The following is a 16,122-nucleotide window of genomic DNA, read 5'->3' as shown; positions in this document are numbered from 1 at the left end:
TAAATATATATAGCAAGTAGTCTTTCATTGTTGAAGTGTCCCAGACTGAAAACATACATTTAATGTCATCTGTGTAGTGTTCTAATCTCTTCTCCAAATTGGCTCTTATCAAACTCACTTTTTCTTCTTGGGTTCTGGGTCTTCCTACTCTTTGCCTTGCTTTTGGTGTATATGGGGACATACCTGAAAAATCATAGTGGATTTCAAGTGATTATATTAAAAAGTGAGAGTTAAGTAATTAAATCTATGTCATACAGATGGCAAAGAATAACTTATGAGACAAGACAAGAATTGGCATTACTCTTTCTGTCAAACTATTACATCCTAAGAACCTTTGTAAAAGTTCCAAAGTACCTACTCTCTTACTCTTAAGTTGAAGACTAGGTTATTAGAAACCCAGAGAACATTTTGCTACTCAATTGACTAATAGGGAAAAAAGAAAAATATATTCCCTTCACATTAAAGGAAACAATAGGTTCTACTGGGGAACTACTCCTATTTCCTGTAGAGAGGCAAGGGTCTGTATAGATTCTGAAGCATCCTGCATGAGATGAACTAATTTTTCAGTGTATCTATATGGGGTGGGCTGAACAGTGTCAGCCACAGCAGCCATAAAGGAAAGAAAACTTCCCTCAAATTGAGTTCAACTGCAGAAAATAGTATGGAAAGAATTTGAAAGAAAGAACATCGTGCTCCTCTTAGTATAGAAATGAAATTCACCAGCATAGAATGAACCATTTTCTAGTTTGCAGTTCAGTGGCATTTAGCGCATTCTTAATATTATGCTCCAACCACCTCTCTCTAGTTTCAAAACATTTTTATCATCCCAGGAAAAACTCCATCTCCTTCAAGGAATCACTCTTCACCCCCTCCCTCATCCCACTGGTGACCACTAATCTGCTTTCCGTCTATGGATTTGCCTATTCTGGATGTGTCATAAAAAAAGATGAATACAAGATGTGACCTTTTGTGTCTGGCTTCTTTTACTTAGCATAATATTTAGAGGTTCATTCGAGTTGTAACCTATATCAGAACTTCATTCCTTTTTCATGGCTGAATGATATTCCATGGTATAGCTATGCCAAAATTTGTTTGTATGTTTGGATTCTTTCCACATTTTGGCTATTATAAACAGTGCTGTTGTAAACAGTTATGTATAAGTTTCTGTATGGACACGTTTTCATTTATTTTGTATTAATACCTAAGAGGGGAATTGCCGAGTCACAGAGTAATTCTATTAACTTTTGGGAAGCCACCAAATTGTTGTCCCTTTTACCTTCCTACCAGCACATCTGATCAACACTTGTGTTTTGAGGTTCTTATTATAGCCATCCTAGTGAATGTGAAGTGGTGTCACATTGTGGTTTTGATTTCTATTTCCTTAATGACTAATGATTTTGAACAGCTTTTCATGTCTTTGTTGGCCATTTTTATACATTCTCTGAAGGGATGCCTATTCAAGTCCTTTGCTCACTTTTAAATTGGGTTGTTTGTCATTTTGTTGTTGAACTATGAGAGTTCTTTATATTTTTTGGATATGAAAACATCAGCTATGTGATTTGCAAACATTTTCTCCTGTTCTGTATGTTGTCTTTTCACATTCTAGGTAATGTTCTTTGCATAGTATGTTCCCTTTTTCTGAGTGTGTAGAAGAATATATTCTTTGGAAGTGTATGTGAACTTGTAATAAAAGCATTCCTCACTTAGGCTTATACTGTTATTTTTGTGTCTACATTTTACTTTCCTCTCCTAAAGTGTTCACATGATTGTTTATTCCCATGTCTCCACCTTAGGGCTCTAGCAAAGCATTTTGCTTCTCTTTCAGTTACAATAATTCAGACATAAGGAAAAAAGTAGTCAATGACACAGTATTTTTAACGTATATACTACCATTGAGATATGAATGACATGAAGCATGATATTTAGAATTACAGTGTTATTTGACCATTTTAAGCTCTACCTTCTCACCTAAAGTTGCTAAGGCACTTTTTCTAACTGTGACCATGGGAGAAGGGAGTGCCAATGACCCCACGAAAACCATTTTGAAAAGGAAATAGTATTGCTTTTTTCCCCTTATGCATTTATCGTAGACATTTTGTAACTAACCAAAAGATAAAGCTGATTTGTTTATTCTCATATTTTCAGAAACTTTCTCAAGTTTATAGAACTCTTCATGGAGCTTACACAAAAATTTTGGAGGTTATGCACACAAAGAAAAGACTTTTAGGCACTTACTTCAGAGTTGCCTTTTATGGCCAAGTAAGTATACTTTAGTTCATCAAGTTGTGTTCCTTTTTAAACATTCACCTTTGAATGATTAGATTACCATAGCAGCAGTCACTGATTCTAGGATTCTGTCTTATTAGATAAAGCACCTGTCACAACAGCAGGTGTGACACTTTTCTCAATGTAATGTTCACTTTGTTTTCCATATCTAAATCCACTAGGTCAGAGGACAGCATATAAGATTTGAATGTTTCTTTCAGTTTCATTTTCAGTCAAGCTTCTTAAATGTTTATTTAATATCCAGTACTGCATGTTTTCAAATAAAAATCAGGTAAGTATGTAAGTGATGAAAAATCGAGTGTAAAAACGTTCAGGCCAATGATATGCGCATATGACTGTGAGTTTGAAAGTTCTCATTTATTTCAGCTACAACATATGCACGTGGCTTTTAGTACTATTATTTAAAATCTATTTCAAATACATTATTGCTGATTACTTAGTAGATGTTCTCTAAATGCTGTATTTGCTCATAATACTTATAAATTAATGTATGTTTAACTTTATAATAGTCTTTTTTTGAAGAAGAGGATGGAAAGGAGTACATCTGTAAAGAGCCAAAGCTCACCGACCTCTCAGAGATTTCCCTGAGACTTGTTAAAATTTATGGTGAAAAATTTGGTACAGAGAATGTCAAAATAATTCAGGATTCAGACAAGGTAACATGCCCTGCATTTTGACATCATTATTTATTAGTTCCAGACGTGGCACATTGCTTCTGACTTTTTCCTTTTTTAGCTGGTGGAGGAGAGGCATGGGAAATAGAGTCTTTCCAGATCCTGAAAGAAAGGACAGGGCCTTTGGATCAGAGAGAAGGATTCAGATCTCCATTCTCTGCCACTTGCTAGCTGTGTGACCATGGGGAATTTACTTAATTCTGTGTCTCATTGTTCTCTTTAGTAAAATGAACTTAATAATAGTGCCTTCCTCATAGAGTTTTTGTAGGAATTCAGTTCAGCTCAGTCGCTCAGTCGTGTCCTACTCTTTGTAACCCCATGGACTGCATCACTCCAGGCTTCCCTGTTCCTCACCAACTCCCAGAGCTTGCTCAACCTCATGTCTATTGAGTTGGTGATGCCATCCAACAATCTCATTCTGTGTCATCCTCTTCTCCTCCTGCCTTCAATCTTTCCCAGAATAAGGGTCTTTTACAATGAGTCAGTTCTTCATATCAGGTGGCCAAAATATTGCAGTTTCAGCTTCAGCATCAGTCCTTCCAATGAATATTCAGGGTTGATTTCCTTTAGGATGGACTTTAGGGACTCTCAAGAGTCTTCTCCAGCACTGCAGTTCAAAAGCATCAACTGTTTGGTGCTCAGCTTTCTTTATAGTCCAACTCTCACATCCATACATGACTACTAGGAAAAACCATTGCTTTGACTAGATGGACATTTGTCAGCAAAGTAATGTCTCTGCTTTTTAATATGCTGTCTAGGTTGGTCATAGTTTTTCTTCCAGTGAATAAGCGTCGTTTAATTTCATGGTTGCAGTCACCATCTGCAGTGATTTTGGAGCCCAAGAAAATAAAGTCTACCACTGTTTCCATTGTTTTCCCATCAATTTGCCATGAAGTAGTGGTACCAGATGCCATGATCTTCATTTTTTGAATGTTGATTTTTAAACCTACTTTTTCATTCTCCTCTTTCACTTTCATCAAGAGCTCTTTAGTTCCTCTTCACTGTCTGTCATAAGGGTGGTGTCACCTGCATATCTGAGGTTGTTGATATTTCTCCTGGCAATCTTGATTCCAGCTTGTCCTTTATCCAGTCTGACATTTTGCATGATGTACTCTGCATGTAAGTTAAATAAGCAGGGTGACAATATACATCCTTGATAGTGGTAGGGATTAAATTATTCAATGTATGGAAAGTGATTAGAGTTCCTGATACATAAGAAAGCATTTGATAATAACATAGAAGCTAGCATGCTCAATAGAAGTTAGCCATTATTGTTAATGTTGTTGTACCTCATGATTGTCAATTTCATACTTTATGATCCAAATCATCTCAGGTAGGACTTCTCTGGTGGTCCAGTGGTCAAGAGTTTGCCTGCCAATGAAGGAGACACAGGTTTGATCCCTGGTCCAGGAGGATTCCACATGCTGTGGGGAACCTAAACCTGTGTGCCAAAACTACTGCGCCGATGCTCTAGACCCCAGGCACCACAACTAGAGAGTACTCACAGCTCACTACAACTAGAGAAAGCCCATACACCACAGCAAAGAAGATCAAATGCAGCCAAAAATAAAAATAAATAAATCAGATTTTTAAAAGAAAAATCATCTTAGGACACACATTTCACCCTTAAGATAGCCTTAGTTCAGTAGTTATATTTGCAGTAGTGTAGGTTTAGGAGAGATGCCTTGATCTAAAGATGATCCATCCCACTAGACCCTGCCAAGGCAAGGATAGGAAAGGATCCAGCAAGAGAGGTTGTTTCTTAGAAACGCACAGTTCCATATAGACAGAATTGCAGAAGAGCACAATGGGAATGACTAATTATCCTTAGTCATCATGGACATGTTCAGGATGAGAGCTGATTTTTAAGGTAGGAAAGACCTTTAACACAGTGCAAGATCTGCAGGCCCCAGAAATACTTACCGAGTGACTGTGATGTTCATGGTGCTCTGCAAAACACTTAATAGCTTACAGGCAGCATTGCCAGAGTGAAAAGCCCTTGGCGATGATAAAGACACGACACTTCATTTTCTACCATGAAAATGATCTATTCACTTTGTAAATTTACCTATATCTTATGGAGATGATTTTATCTTGAACATATGCCTTAGACATTTAAAAATAGGTATACTGGCAGGTCCAAAGTTCATTAATATTTGGCAAAACCTCTCTGCTTCTTATCATTTCAATCTTCTGTGTTGTTTTATTGAATTAAGACCACAGAAAATCTTCTCTTTTGTAGCCAGAAAGTTTTAGGCTTGCTACCACACTACTGATACTATAAATGGAAAGTTAATAGGAAGCCAGGCTTGCAGGAAAACATGCAGTTTTCTACTTTATTCTGCCTCTGAAAACCTGGCCAACAGGCACTAATGACAAACCACCATCAGGCAGCTGGACTCCTGACACTCTTTGTAAACACAATATTTTAGTCACTCTTTGTAGGCAACAGATAAAAGAAGCAGTTGCTACTTTTAACATCCTTATTCTTTCTTAATGTGTGAAGTTAAAAATTTTAAACACTCTTTTACTTGCCAAAGAACAAAATCTACTTAAGGGCACAAACAATTTAAAGAACAGTGGGCAATATTTTCCAGTATTTTAAATGTATGTTCCATTGGACCCAATAATTTTGCATTTAAGATTTTATCTTGTAGATGTACACACATAAAGATGTGTGTTTAAGATGTTTATTGCTATAAAGTTTATATAACAAAAACCTGGAAACAATCTGTGTCCATATGGTTAAGGAAATGGTTACTACCCTCATAATGGATATAGCTAAACTACTTAAAAAATTTATAAGTATTGATACGAACCAACCAAGATATATTCTTGAGAGAAAAAGGTGAGATGCAGACATTATGGGCAGGATGATTACATTTGTGAAAACTGATTTACATACACTCACTTGTGTATGCTTAGGAAATTTCTGGAATGATACAAAGTTGTTTTTTAATTTACTTATTTTAATTGGAGGATAATTACTTTACAATATTGTGGGGGGTTTGCCATACATCAGTATGAATCGGCCGTAGATGGGATGATGCAAAAGTGTTAATGGTTATCCCTAAGGAGATAGACTGGAGTCTTACAGAGAAGAAAAACATTTTTTATTTTTCAAGTGTACCCTCATGTACTGTTTGAATGTTTTACCATATACTTTATTTTTATAAGGTTAAAATCAGTCTTGATCTCTTTTTTATTTCTCCTCTATGTTTTGTCTTAGCCAGATAATTTACTTCAACTATTTCCTTAGGTTTCTCTGGAGAAATCTAGATATTTAATGGGAAAGAAAAGAAAGAATTTTTGAATATAGGCTTCTTGGAGAAGTTTTAAAAGCTACTTAGAAAGTTTCTATCCATTGTCACAGGATTGAATACAGTGTTTGCTATGGGTTTTTCACAGTGGACCTTGGTCAGATTGTAGTCATTTCCTTCTATTCCTAGTTTGTTGAGTGTTTTCATTATGAAAAGGTGTTAATTTTGTCAAATGCATTTTCTGCATTGATTGAGATGATCATGTTTTTTTTTTTTCCTTCATTCTGTTAAAGCAGTGTATTGCTTCTTTTGTTGCAGAGCATGGACTCCAGAGTGCATGGGTTCAGTAGTTGTGGTACAGGGGCTTTTTTAGTTGTGGTGCCCTGGCTTAGTTGCCCTGCAGCGAGATCTTAGTTCCCCTACTGGGGATTGAACCCACATCCCCTGCAATGAATGGAGGATTCTTAACCACTGGACCACCAGGAAAGTCCTGTAGACTAATAATTTTTAATGTAAAGTCTCTTAAATCATGTAGCAAACAAAAAAAAATATGCTGCTATTGTTATGATAATACTAGATTTTATAATTACCCATGTATTTACCTTTACCAAGACCTTCATACCGGTTTGAATTACTGTCTGATGTTCTTTCATTGTGACCAACAGGACTCCCTTTGGTGTTTCATATGGGGCAAGTCTAGTGGTGTATAAGCTGGCTTAAAACTCAACATTCAAAAAATGAAGATCATGGCATTCTGTCCCACTACTTCATGGCAAATTAATGGGGAAACAATGGAAACAGTGACAGACTTTATTTTCTTGGGCTCCAAAATCACTGCAGATGGTGACTGCAGCCGAGAAATTAAAAGGCGCTTGCTTGTTGAAAGAAAAGCTATGACCAACCTTCACAGCATATTAAAAAGCAGAGATATTGCTTTGCTAACAAAGGTCCGTCTAGTCAAAGCTATGGTTTTTCCAGTAGTCATGTATGGATGTGAGAGTTGAACTATAAAGAAAGCTGAGCACTGAAGAATTGATGCTTTTGAACTGTGGTGTTGGAGAAGACTCTTGAGAGTCCTTTGGACTGCAAGGAGATCCAACCAGTCCATCCTAAAGGAAATCAACTCTGAATATTCATTGGAAGGACTGATGCTGAAGCTGAAACTGCAATATTTTGGCCACCTGATGTGAAGAACTGACTCATTGGAAAAGACCCTGATGCTGGGAAACATTGAAGACGAGAGGAGAAGGGGACAACAGAGGATGAAATGATTGGATGGCATCACTGATCTGCTATGGACATGAGTTTGAGGAAACTCTGGGAGTTGGTGATGGACAGGGAAGCCTGGAGTGGTGCAGTCCATGGAGTCGCAAAGAGTAGGACATGACTGAGCGACTGAAGTGAACTGAGTGGTAATGAACTCCTTCAGCTTTTCTTTATCTTGGAATGTCTTAATTTCTCCCTTACTTTTAAGGACAGTTTTGCCAGATATAGAATTCTTGATTAATAGATTTGTTTTTTTCTTTGAAGTCAACTGCCTTCTGACCTCCAAAGTTTCTGATGAGAAATCTGACCATCTTATTCAGGATCCCTTGTATGTGCCAAGTCTTTGTCTCTTGCTTCTTTCAAAATTCTCTCTTTGCCATAGTATTGTAAAGTAATTAGCCCTCCAAGCCAGACTTCAGCAATATGTGAACTGCGAACTTCCAGATGTTTAAGCTGGTTTTAGAAAAGGCAGAGGAACCAGAGATCAAGTTGCCAACATCCACTGGATCATTGAAAGAGCAAGAGAGTTCCAGAAAAACATCTATTTCTGATTTATTGACTATGCCAAAGCCTTTGACTGTGTGGATCACAATAAACTGTGGAAAATTCTGAAAGATGGGAATACCAGAACACCTGACCTGCCTCTTGAGAAACCTGTATGCAGGTCAGGAAGCAACAGTTAGAACTGGTCATGGAACAACAGATTGGTTCCAAATAGGAAAAGGAGTATGTCAAGGTTGTATATTGTCACCCTGCTTATTTAACTTATATGCAGAGTACATCATGAGAAATGCTGGGATGGAGGAAGCACAAGCTGGAATCAAGATTGCCAGGAGAAATATCAATAACTGCAGATACGCAGATGGCGCCACCCTTATGGCAGAAAGTGAAGAAGAACTAAAGAGCCTCTTGATGAAAGTGAAAGAGGAGAGTGAAAAAGTTGGCTTAAAGCTCAACATTCAGAAAACTAAGATCATGGCATCTGGTCCCATCACTTCATGGCAGATAGATGGGGAAACAGTGGAAACAGTGGCTGACTTTATTTTCTTGGGCTCCAAAATCACTGCAGATGGTGATTGCAGCCATGAAATTAAAAGATGCTTACTCCTTGGAAGGAAAGTTATGACCAACCTAGACAGCCTATTAAAAAGAAGAGACAACACTTTGTCAACAAAGGTCCGTCTAGTCAAGGCTATGGTTTTTCCAGTGGTCACGTATGGATGTGAGAGTTGGACTATAAAGAAAGCTGAGCGCCGAAGAATTGATGCTTTTGAACTGTGGTGTTGGAGAAGACTCTTGAGAGTCCCTTGGACTGCAAGGAGATCCAACCAGTCCATCCTAAAGGAGATCAGTCCTGGGTGTTCATTGGAAGGACTGATGTTGAAACTGAAACTCCAATATTTTGGCCCCCTGATGCGAAGAAATGCCTCATTTGAAAAGACCCTGTTGCTGGGAAAGATTGAGGGCAGGAGCACAAGGGAATGACAGAGGATGAGATGATTGGATGGCATCACCAACTCAATGGACATTGGTTTGGGTGGACTCCGGGAGTTGGTGATGGAGAGGGAGGCCTGGCGTGCTGCGGTTCATGGGGTCGCAGAGAGTTGGACACGACTGAGCGACTGAACTGAACTGAACTAAAATAAATAAGTTAATTTTTTAAAAAAGAAAAAAAATTCTCTCTTTGGCTTTGCCTTTTGATATTTGACTTTAATATGTCTCAGCATGGATCTCTTTGAGTTACCCTGCTTGGAGTTTGTTGAGTTTTGTGTCTTTCATAAGATTTGAGTTTTCACCCATTATTTCTTCAGATAGTCTCCCTGCCCCTTTCTCTCTCTTTTCTCCTTCAAAGATTCCCACAGTGTGCATGTTCACCTGCTGGATGATATTCCTCAGGTTCCATAGCCTCTGTCCCTCTTCAGTTTTTTTCCTTTGTGTTCTTCTGGTAGATCATTGACATTGTCTTATCTTCAAATTGGCTACACCCGCTGAAATGTGTCTTTGAATCCCTCTGGTGACTTTTCATTTCAGTTATTGTATTTTTCAGCTCTGAAAAAAAGTTTTTGGTTTCCTTTTAGATTTTCTAGCTATTTATTGATATCACCATTTTGTTGATACATAATTTCCTTGACTTTTTCCAGAACTTCCTTTAGTTCTTTGATCATGAATACTGTTGTTTTAATGTCTTAATGTCTTTTTCTAGGAGATCTGCTATCACGTTTTTTTTCAGTGATAATTTCTATTGGTTTATTTTTCTTGTTTGAATGGGCCATACTTTCCTATTTCTTTGTATGCCTTGCAATTTTGTTGTTGTTGTTGAAAACTGGACATTTGAATTTAATATTGTGATCTCTCTGGAAATCAGATTCTCTCCCTGTCCCAGAGTTTCCTGGGTTTTGTTTTTAATTGTTGTAAGCTGTGTCTGTGCCAAGAATCAGCCTGAGGTGTAAACTTGGGATCTTCTCAAGTGTTTTCTGAGCCTGTGCCTTCCCCTGAGCATGCACAGTGACTTTCTAGTCACCCTCATTTATGCGGTTGCCTTTGAACAGCCTAGTAGTAGATGTCCGGCTCCTAAGAGGGGATGGAGAGGAAAATGAAGGGGAGAGGAAAGGTGCTGGTCTGTTAAATCCCCTGAAAGTCACTTTAGGCAGAGGGAGAGGGCATTGCAACAAAAGGAAAAGGTGGTATAAAAATGGCCACAGCCTCTTTGACTGTCCCCCTGTGATCAGAAGCAGCAATCAGCAGTCATAGCACAGATTCACAATATTTGGAAGACAGGGTCTTTGTTCATCCTGGCTCCCACAGGCTGTTCTAGGAATATGCACACAACTGTCTGCCTTAGTACTTGAGGGATGAGGTATGGGTTGCTGCCATTGTGCCCAGGGTTAAAATTGAACAAAATCAAAATTAAGACAATTTTCTGTCCAAGTCTTCCCCTGGAAGTTGCAAGTCTTCAATAGCCTCCAGAGTTCCAAAATTGTTCCATCAGATAGGTAATGATGGTGTAACTATTGTCTCTAGAAGAAGATAGATGTCTGGTGCTCTGCCATCTTCTGAGAATCCTCTCTGTAATAGGTATTTTTTGAGGTGGAATTCAAATGTGATGTTAGCCATTTTAATATATTTTTAGGAAAGCAAATTATAAAGCAATGCTCAGCATGATCACCAGTTTGTAAATAAATACATATTCATAGAAAAAAGATTACAAGGAAATATATGAGAATATAAATGATTGTCATTACTGAGTGGTAGCATTGCAGTTTTTTCTGTCTACATTTCTATAATCTCCAAATAGGTTTCTGTAACTTCTTAATAATCAGAAGGAAACAATCCTTGAAGAAAGAGCAAAGACCTCTTCCAAGTGTGTATTCATCTCACAGTGTATTCAATGACACTGTTCCTCAGTTGATCTCGGAGGTGTTAGCAGCTTACCTGTACCCCATTTTCCCTTCTGTTGAATAAAACCCAAAACTTTCTTACCTTCCAGGTAAATATCAAAGAGCTTGATCCCAAATATGCTCATATCCAAGTCACTTATGTGAAGCCCTACTTTGATGATAAAGAACTCATAGAAAGAAAAACTGAGTTTGAAAGAAACCATAATATCAACAGATTTGTTTTTGAGGCTCCTTATACATTGTCAGGCAAAAAGCAAGTTTGTATAGAACAGTGCAAATGCCGTACAATCTTGACTAGTAAGTAGGACTTGGCATAACTTCTTTGTTTGACATGATCTTTTTCGGTACATACAAGCAGCAGCTGGTCAGCAGGAAAATGTAACTAAAATTTTAATCATTTATTGTTCTGCTGTTCAGTCACTCACTTACACAAACATGTCTATGTTATAAACCATTCCTTTCCCATATGTGATTATGTAATTCATGATTAGTCTGAGTCGTCTCACAGAGAATTTCTCCTTCAGTCCTGAAGTAATAAGGCATCTATTTGGTCTCTAAGGGATTTTCCAGAGAAAATATGGGGAGAATTAAGCACAATAGATTTTTTTCCTTTAATTTGGCTATTTGATTTACCATCTTAAAATTCATTTGTCAATCTTAATATTTAATAGTGTCAAACTCATTTCCATATGTGAAGAAGAGGATCCCTATAAACTATGAACAGCAGATTCATTTAAAGCCAATTGATGTTGCTACTGATGAAATAAAATAAAACTGCAGAGCTGCAAAAGCTTTGCTCTTCTGCTGACGTGGACATGATTCAGCTCCAACTTAAATTGCAGGGCTGTGTTTCAGTGCAGGTATGTTGGTTGCTAACCATGTATTAAATGTTTCTTGTTGTTCCTCTTGCTTTCATAAGGGCACAGAACAAGCACTAATTGTAATTGTCTTATACTCTGACTGGGTGCAAAAATCTCTACATTTTTTATTAATTTAATAAATACATTATGTTCAGTTTCTGTAAATTTTTTGTTATGTCGGAGAGCTTTAACGTAAATTCCTCTGACTATAGCCAAGTCCTATATTTAGATAGCAGAAAGTGTTAACTAACTTGTTAGAGTATAATTTTGGCAGATGATTTGCTTTAGTTAATCTTTTCCAAATAAATTTATAATAAGATAGTAAATATGTTTCTCAGGTATGGATTTTTACTATATTATTCTTTTTAAAAATAGAAATGCAAAAATTACTTTTTAATTACATTCTGACAACTTTCATTTTTCTCCTTTTGTAATTTAGGTAAATGCAGGTCCGTTAGCATATGCAAGGGCTTTCCTAAATGACAGTCAATCTAGCAAGTATCTACCCAAAAAAGTAAATGAGTTGAAAGACATGTTTAGGTAAGTGCTTTGTAGTTTTCAGATCAGACCACTTTTTTTTTTTTACTCCATTGTCTTCTTAAGTGAAACCAAAGTATTCACCAAATAATGTCCTTCTAAAAAAATTATCTGTTTCCTTTTATAACGTTTAAGTTACCTTCTAATGGTATTTTAGGTAGTGAGGAAATGTGTGATCTCTTTCTTGCTGCAGAGCTGTAACAATTTCCTAGTGACCCAAGGCATTAAATATGGCAACCACTACATTGCTGTGGATATTGTGAGACAAACAGAAGCCTACATTCATTATGTGATGTCCTCCTTTGCCTGATTGACCTCATGTCACAGCTTTTCCAGATCATTTAGGGTAGGAAGGGTTGGATAGGCTTACTTCTATCCCATGTCCTTAGTTCCACTTGGATTCTGCCAGTCTAGGGCATACGATATCATCTCTGGACTGAGAGTCCTTCTAAGCCAAAGCATGTTTGAGTGGTCACGCAGTAGAAAAAATCTGTTTTGTATATAAAAGAGTTTACATTTAGAATAAGAGAGACAGATGAGTAAAGCAGACTGAGTAGAAAGATAACTTCCACTCATTTGCTCCCAACTTACTTAATTTACTTTTCCTATCTCTGTATTATCAGCTGTTTCAGGTTACAGAGTAACCAGTAGTCATTCATTCAATATTTATTAATGGCATGTACAAAACGATTCTACTAGTTGCTATGACAGGGATACAGAACAAATGGTCAGTGAGGTACTTTGTCCCCTAAGTTTTGCATTCTAATTATGGACATTAAACATAAACATATGAAATAATGGAAAAATATTCTTATGATAAGTCATCAACTTCCTGTCCCCACTCTTACCAACCCAGGGCAGATACTTCATGCCTATAACACCCAGCACTGTATTGAGTATATAGACCCAAATAAATTATTTTTGAATAAATGACATTATCTACAGATATAAATTACTGTGAGCACAACCATAGCTGATATCATATCAAGTAAATGACTGAGCAAGTAGGCTTCCTAGAGGGTATATATTTTGAGCTAGGTTTCAAAAGAGATAAGAAACCAGAAGCAAAGATGGAAAAGAAAAGATATTTGACTTGGGAGATGGCATTAGCAAAAACACAGTGAGAAAATATGGGATTCTAATCTTCCTTCTAGGCAAGCTGTGGTTAAAGTAAATATTAAATTGTCAGTGAGACTTTTGAGTAATAAGTAACAAAAACTTCATCTTTGGTCTTCATCTACAGGAAGTTCATCCAAGCATGCAGCATTGCACTGGAACTAAATGAGTGGTTAATGAAAGAGGATCAGATTGAATACCATGAAGAGCTCACGTCAAATTTCAGAGACGTGGTGAAAGAACTGTCTGACATTATTCATGAACAGGCAAGTATTAGAGTGATTGAAAATGAAAACATGATCTGGGGTCCCGAAAGTGTTACTTAGCAAACCTATTAGTTTGAAATGGTGTTACATTGAAATTACTTAAGTCCGTTATTTTAAAATTTGTTTGTATATTCTTTAACCATTAAATGATGTAATGCAAATTAGAGTTTTTAAAATTTATTTATTTTTTAATTGAAAGATAATTGCTTTACAGAATTTTGTTGTTTTCTGTCAAACTTCAACATGAATCAGCCATAGCTATACATATATTCCTCCCTCTTCAACCTCCCTCCCATCTCCTTCCCCATCCTGCCCCTCTAGGTTGATCCAGAGCCCCTGTTTGAGTTTCCTGAGAGATATAGCAAATTTCCTTGGCTATCTATTTTACATACAGTAATGTAAGTTTCCATGTTACTCTCTCCATACATCTCCCCTCTCCTCCCCTCTCCCCATGTCCATAAGTCTATTCTTTATGTCTGTTTCTCCATTGCTGCCTTGCAAATAAATTGTTCAGTACCAACTTTGAGATTTGGTGTATATGCATCAATATACGATATTTAACTTTCTCTTTCTGACCTGCTTCACTCTGTATAATAGGCTCAGATTCATCCACCTCATCAGAACTGACTCAAATGTGTTCCTTTTTATGGCTGAGTAATATTCCATTGTGTATATGTACCACAACTTCTTTATCCATTCATCTTTCGGTGGACATCTAGGTTGCTTCCATGTTCTAGCTATTGTAAATAGTGCTGCAACAAACAATGGGATACATGTGTCTTTTTCAATTTTGGTTTCCTCAGGGAACAGGCCTAGGAGTGGGATTGCTGGATCATATGGTGGTTTTATTCCTAGGTTTTTAAGGAATCTCCATACTGTCTTCCATAGTGGCTGTATCAATTTACATTCCCACCAACAGTGCAAGAGCATTCCCTTTTCTCCACACCCTCTCCAGCATTTATTTTTTGTAGACTTTTTGACAATGGCCATTCTGACTGGAATGAGGTGATACCACATTGTAGTTTTGATTTGCATTTCTCTAACAATAAGCGATGTTGAGCTCATTTTCATGTGTTTGTTAGCCATCTGTATGTCTACTTTGTAGAAATGTCTGTTTAGGCCTTTTTCCCACTTTTTGATTGGGTTGTTTGTTTTTCTGGTATTGAGTTGTATGGGCTATTTGTATATTTTGGAAATTAATCCTTTGTCAGTTGTTTCATTCACTATTATTTCCTCCCATTCTGAGGGTTGTTTTTTCACCTTGCTTATAGTTTCCTTTGCTGTGCAAAAGCTATTAAGTTTAATCAGGTGCCACTTATTTACTTTTGTTTTTCTGTTGCTCTAGGAGGTAGGTCATAGAGGATTTTGCTTTGATTTATGTCATCGAGTGTTCTGCCTATATTTTCCTCTAAGAGTTTTATAGTTTCTGGTCTTACATTTAGGTCTTTAATCCATTTTGAGTTTATCTGTGTATGGTGTTAGGAAGTGTTCTAATTTCATTCTTTTACATGTAGCTGTCCAGTTTTCCCAGGACCATTTATTGAAGAGGCTGTCTTTGCCCCATTGTATATTCTTGCCTCCTTTGTCAAAACTAAGGTACCTATAGGTGCATGGGTTTATTTCTGGGCTTTCTATCTTGTTCTATTGGTCTATATTTCTGTTTTTGTGCCAGTACCATACTGTCTTGATGACAGTAGCTTTGTAGTATAAGCTGAAATCAGGAAAGTTGATTCCTCCAGCTCCAATCTTCTTTCTCAAGACTGCTTTGGCTATTCGGGGTCTTTTGTGTTTCCATATGAACTGTGAAATATTTTGTTTTAGTTCTGTGAAAAATGCCATTGGTAATTCGATATGGATCACATTGAATCTGTAGATTGCATTTGGTAGTATAGTCATTTTCGCAGTATTGATTCTTCCTACCCAGGAACATGGAATATCTCTCCATCTGTTTATGTCATCTTTGATATCTTTCATCAGTGTCTTATAATTTTCTGTATACAGTTCTTCTGTCTCCTTGGGTAAGTTTATTCCTAGATATTTTATTCTTTTTGTTGCAATGGTAAATGAGATTGATTCCTTAATTTTTCTTTCTGATTATTCATTGTTACTATATAGGAAGTCAAGTGATTTCTGTGTATTGATTTTGTATCCTGCAACTTTGCTAAATTCACTGGTTAGTTCTATTAATTTTCTGATAGTATCTTTAGAATTTTCTATGTACAGTATCATGTCATCTGCAAACAGTGAGAGCTTTACTTTTTCTTTTCCAATCGGGATTCCTTTTATTTCTTTTTCTTCTCTGATTGCTGTAGCAAAACTATGCTGAATAATATTGCTGTAAGTGGACACCCTTGTCTTGTTCTTGATCTTAGAGGGAATGCTTTCAGTTTTTCATGATTGAGACTAATGTTTTCTGTAGGCTTATCATATATGGCCTTTACTATTTTGAGGTAGGTTCA

The 16,122-nt window shown here is 36.9% G+C and overlaps 1 protein-coding gene across 1 annotated transcript in view; it reads left to right on the top strand.

The window, feature by feature from the left end:
• LOC145535600 (dedicator of cytokinesis protein 11-like) overlaps positions 1-16,122 on the top strand; it is a 62,038-nt gene that overhangs the window by 34,017 nt on the left and 11,899 nt on the right. The window contains 8 exon segments of the mRNA XM_081564025.1: positions 2,138-2,259; positions 2,796-2,942; positions 10,974-11,181; positions 11,556-11,649; positions 11,651-11,744; positions 12,184-12,284; positions 13,525-13,663; positions 13,985-14,061. Of these exon segments, the coding sequence (XP_081420151.1) occupies positions 2,138-2,259; positions 2,796-2,942; positions 10,974-11,181; positions 11,556-11,649; positions 11,651-11,744; positions 12,184-12,284; positions 13,525-13,663; positions 13,985-14,061 (982 nt within the window).

This window comes from Giraffa tippelskirchi, chromosome X (genome assembly GCF_054371585.1).
Source record: "Giraffa tippelskirchi isolate mGirTip1 chromosome X, T2T-mGirTip1v1.2.pri, whole genome shotgun sequence".
Taxonomy (NCBI): domain Eukaryota; kingdom Metazoa; phylum Chordata; class Mammalia; order Artiodactyla; family Giraffidae; genus Giraffa; species Giraffa tippelskirchi.
Note: the sequence above shows the minus strand (reverse complement) of the source record. Positions and strands in the feature narration are given on the sequence as shown.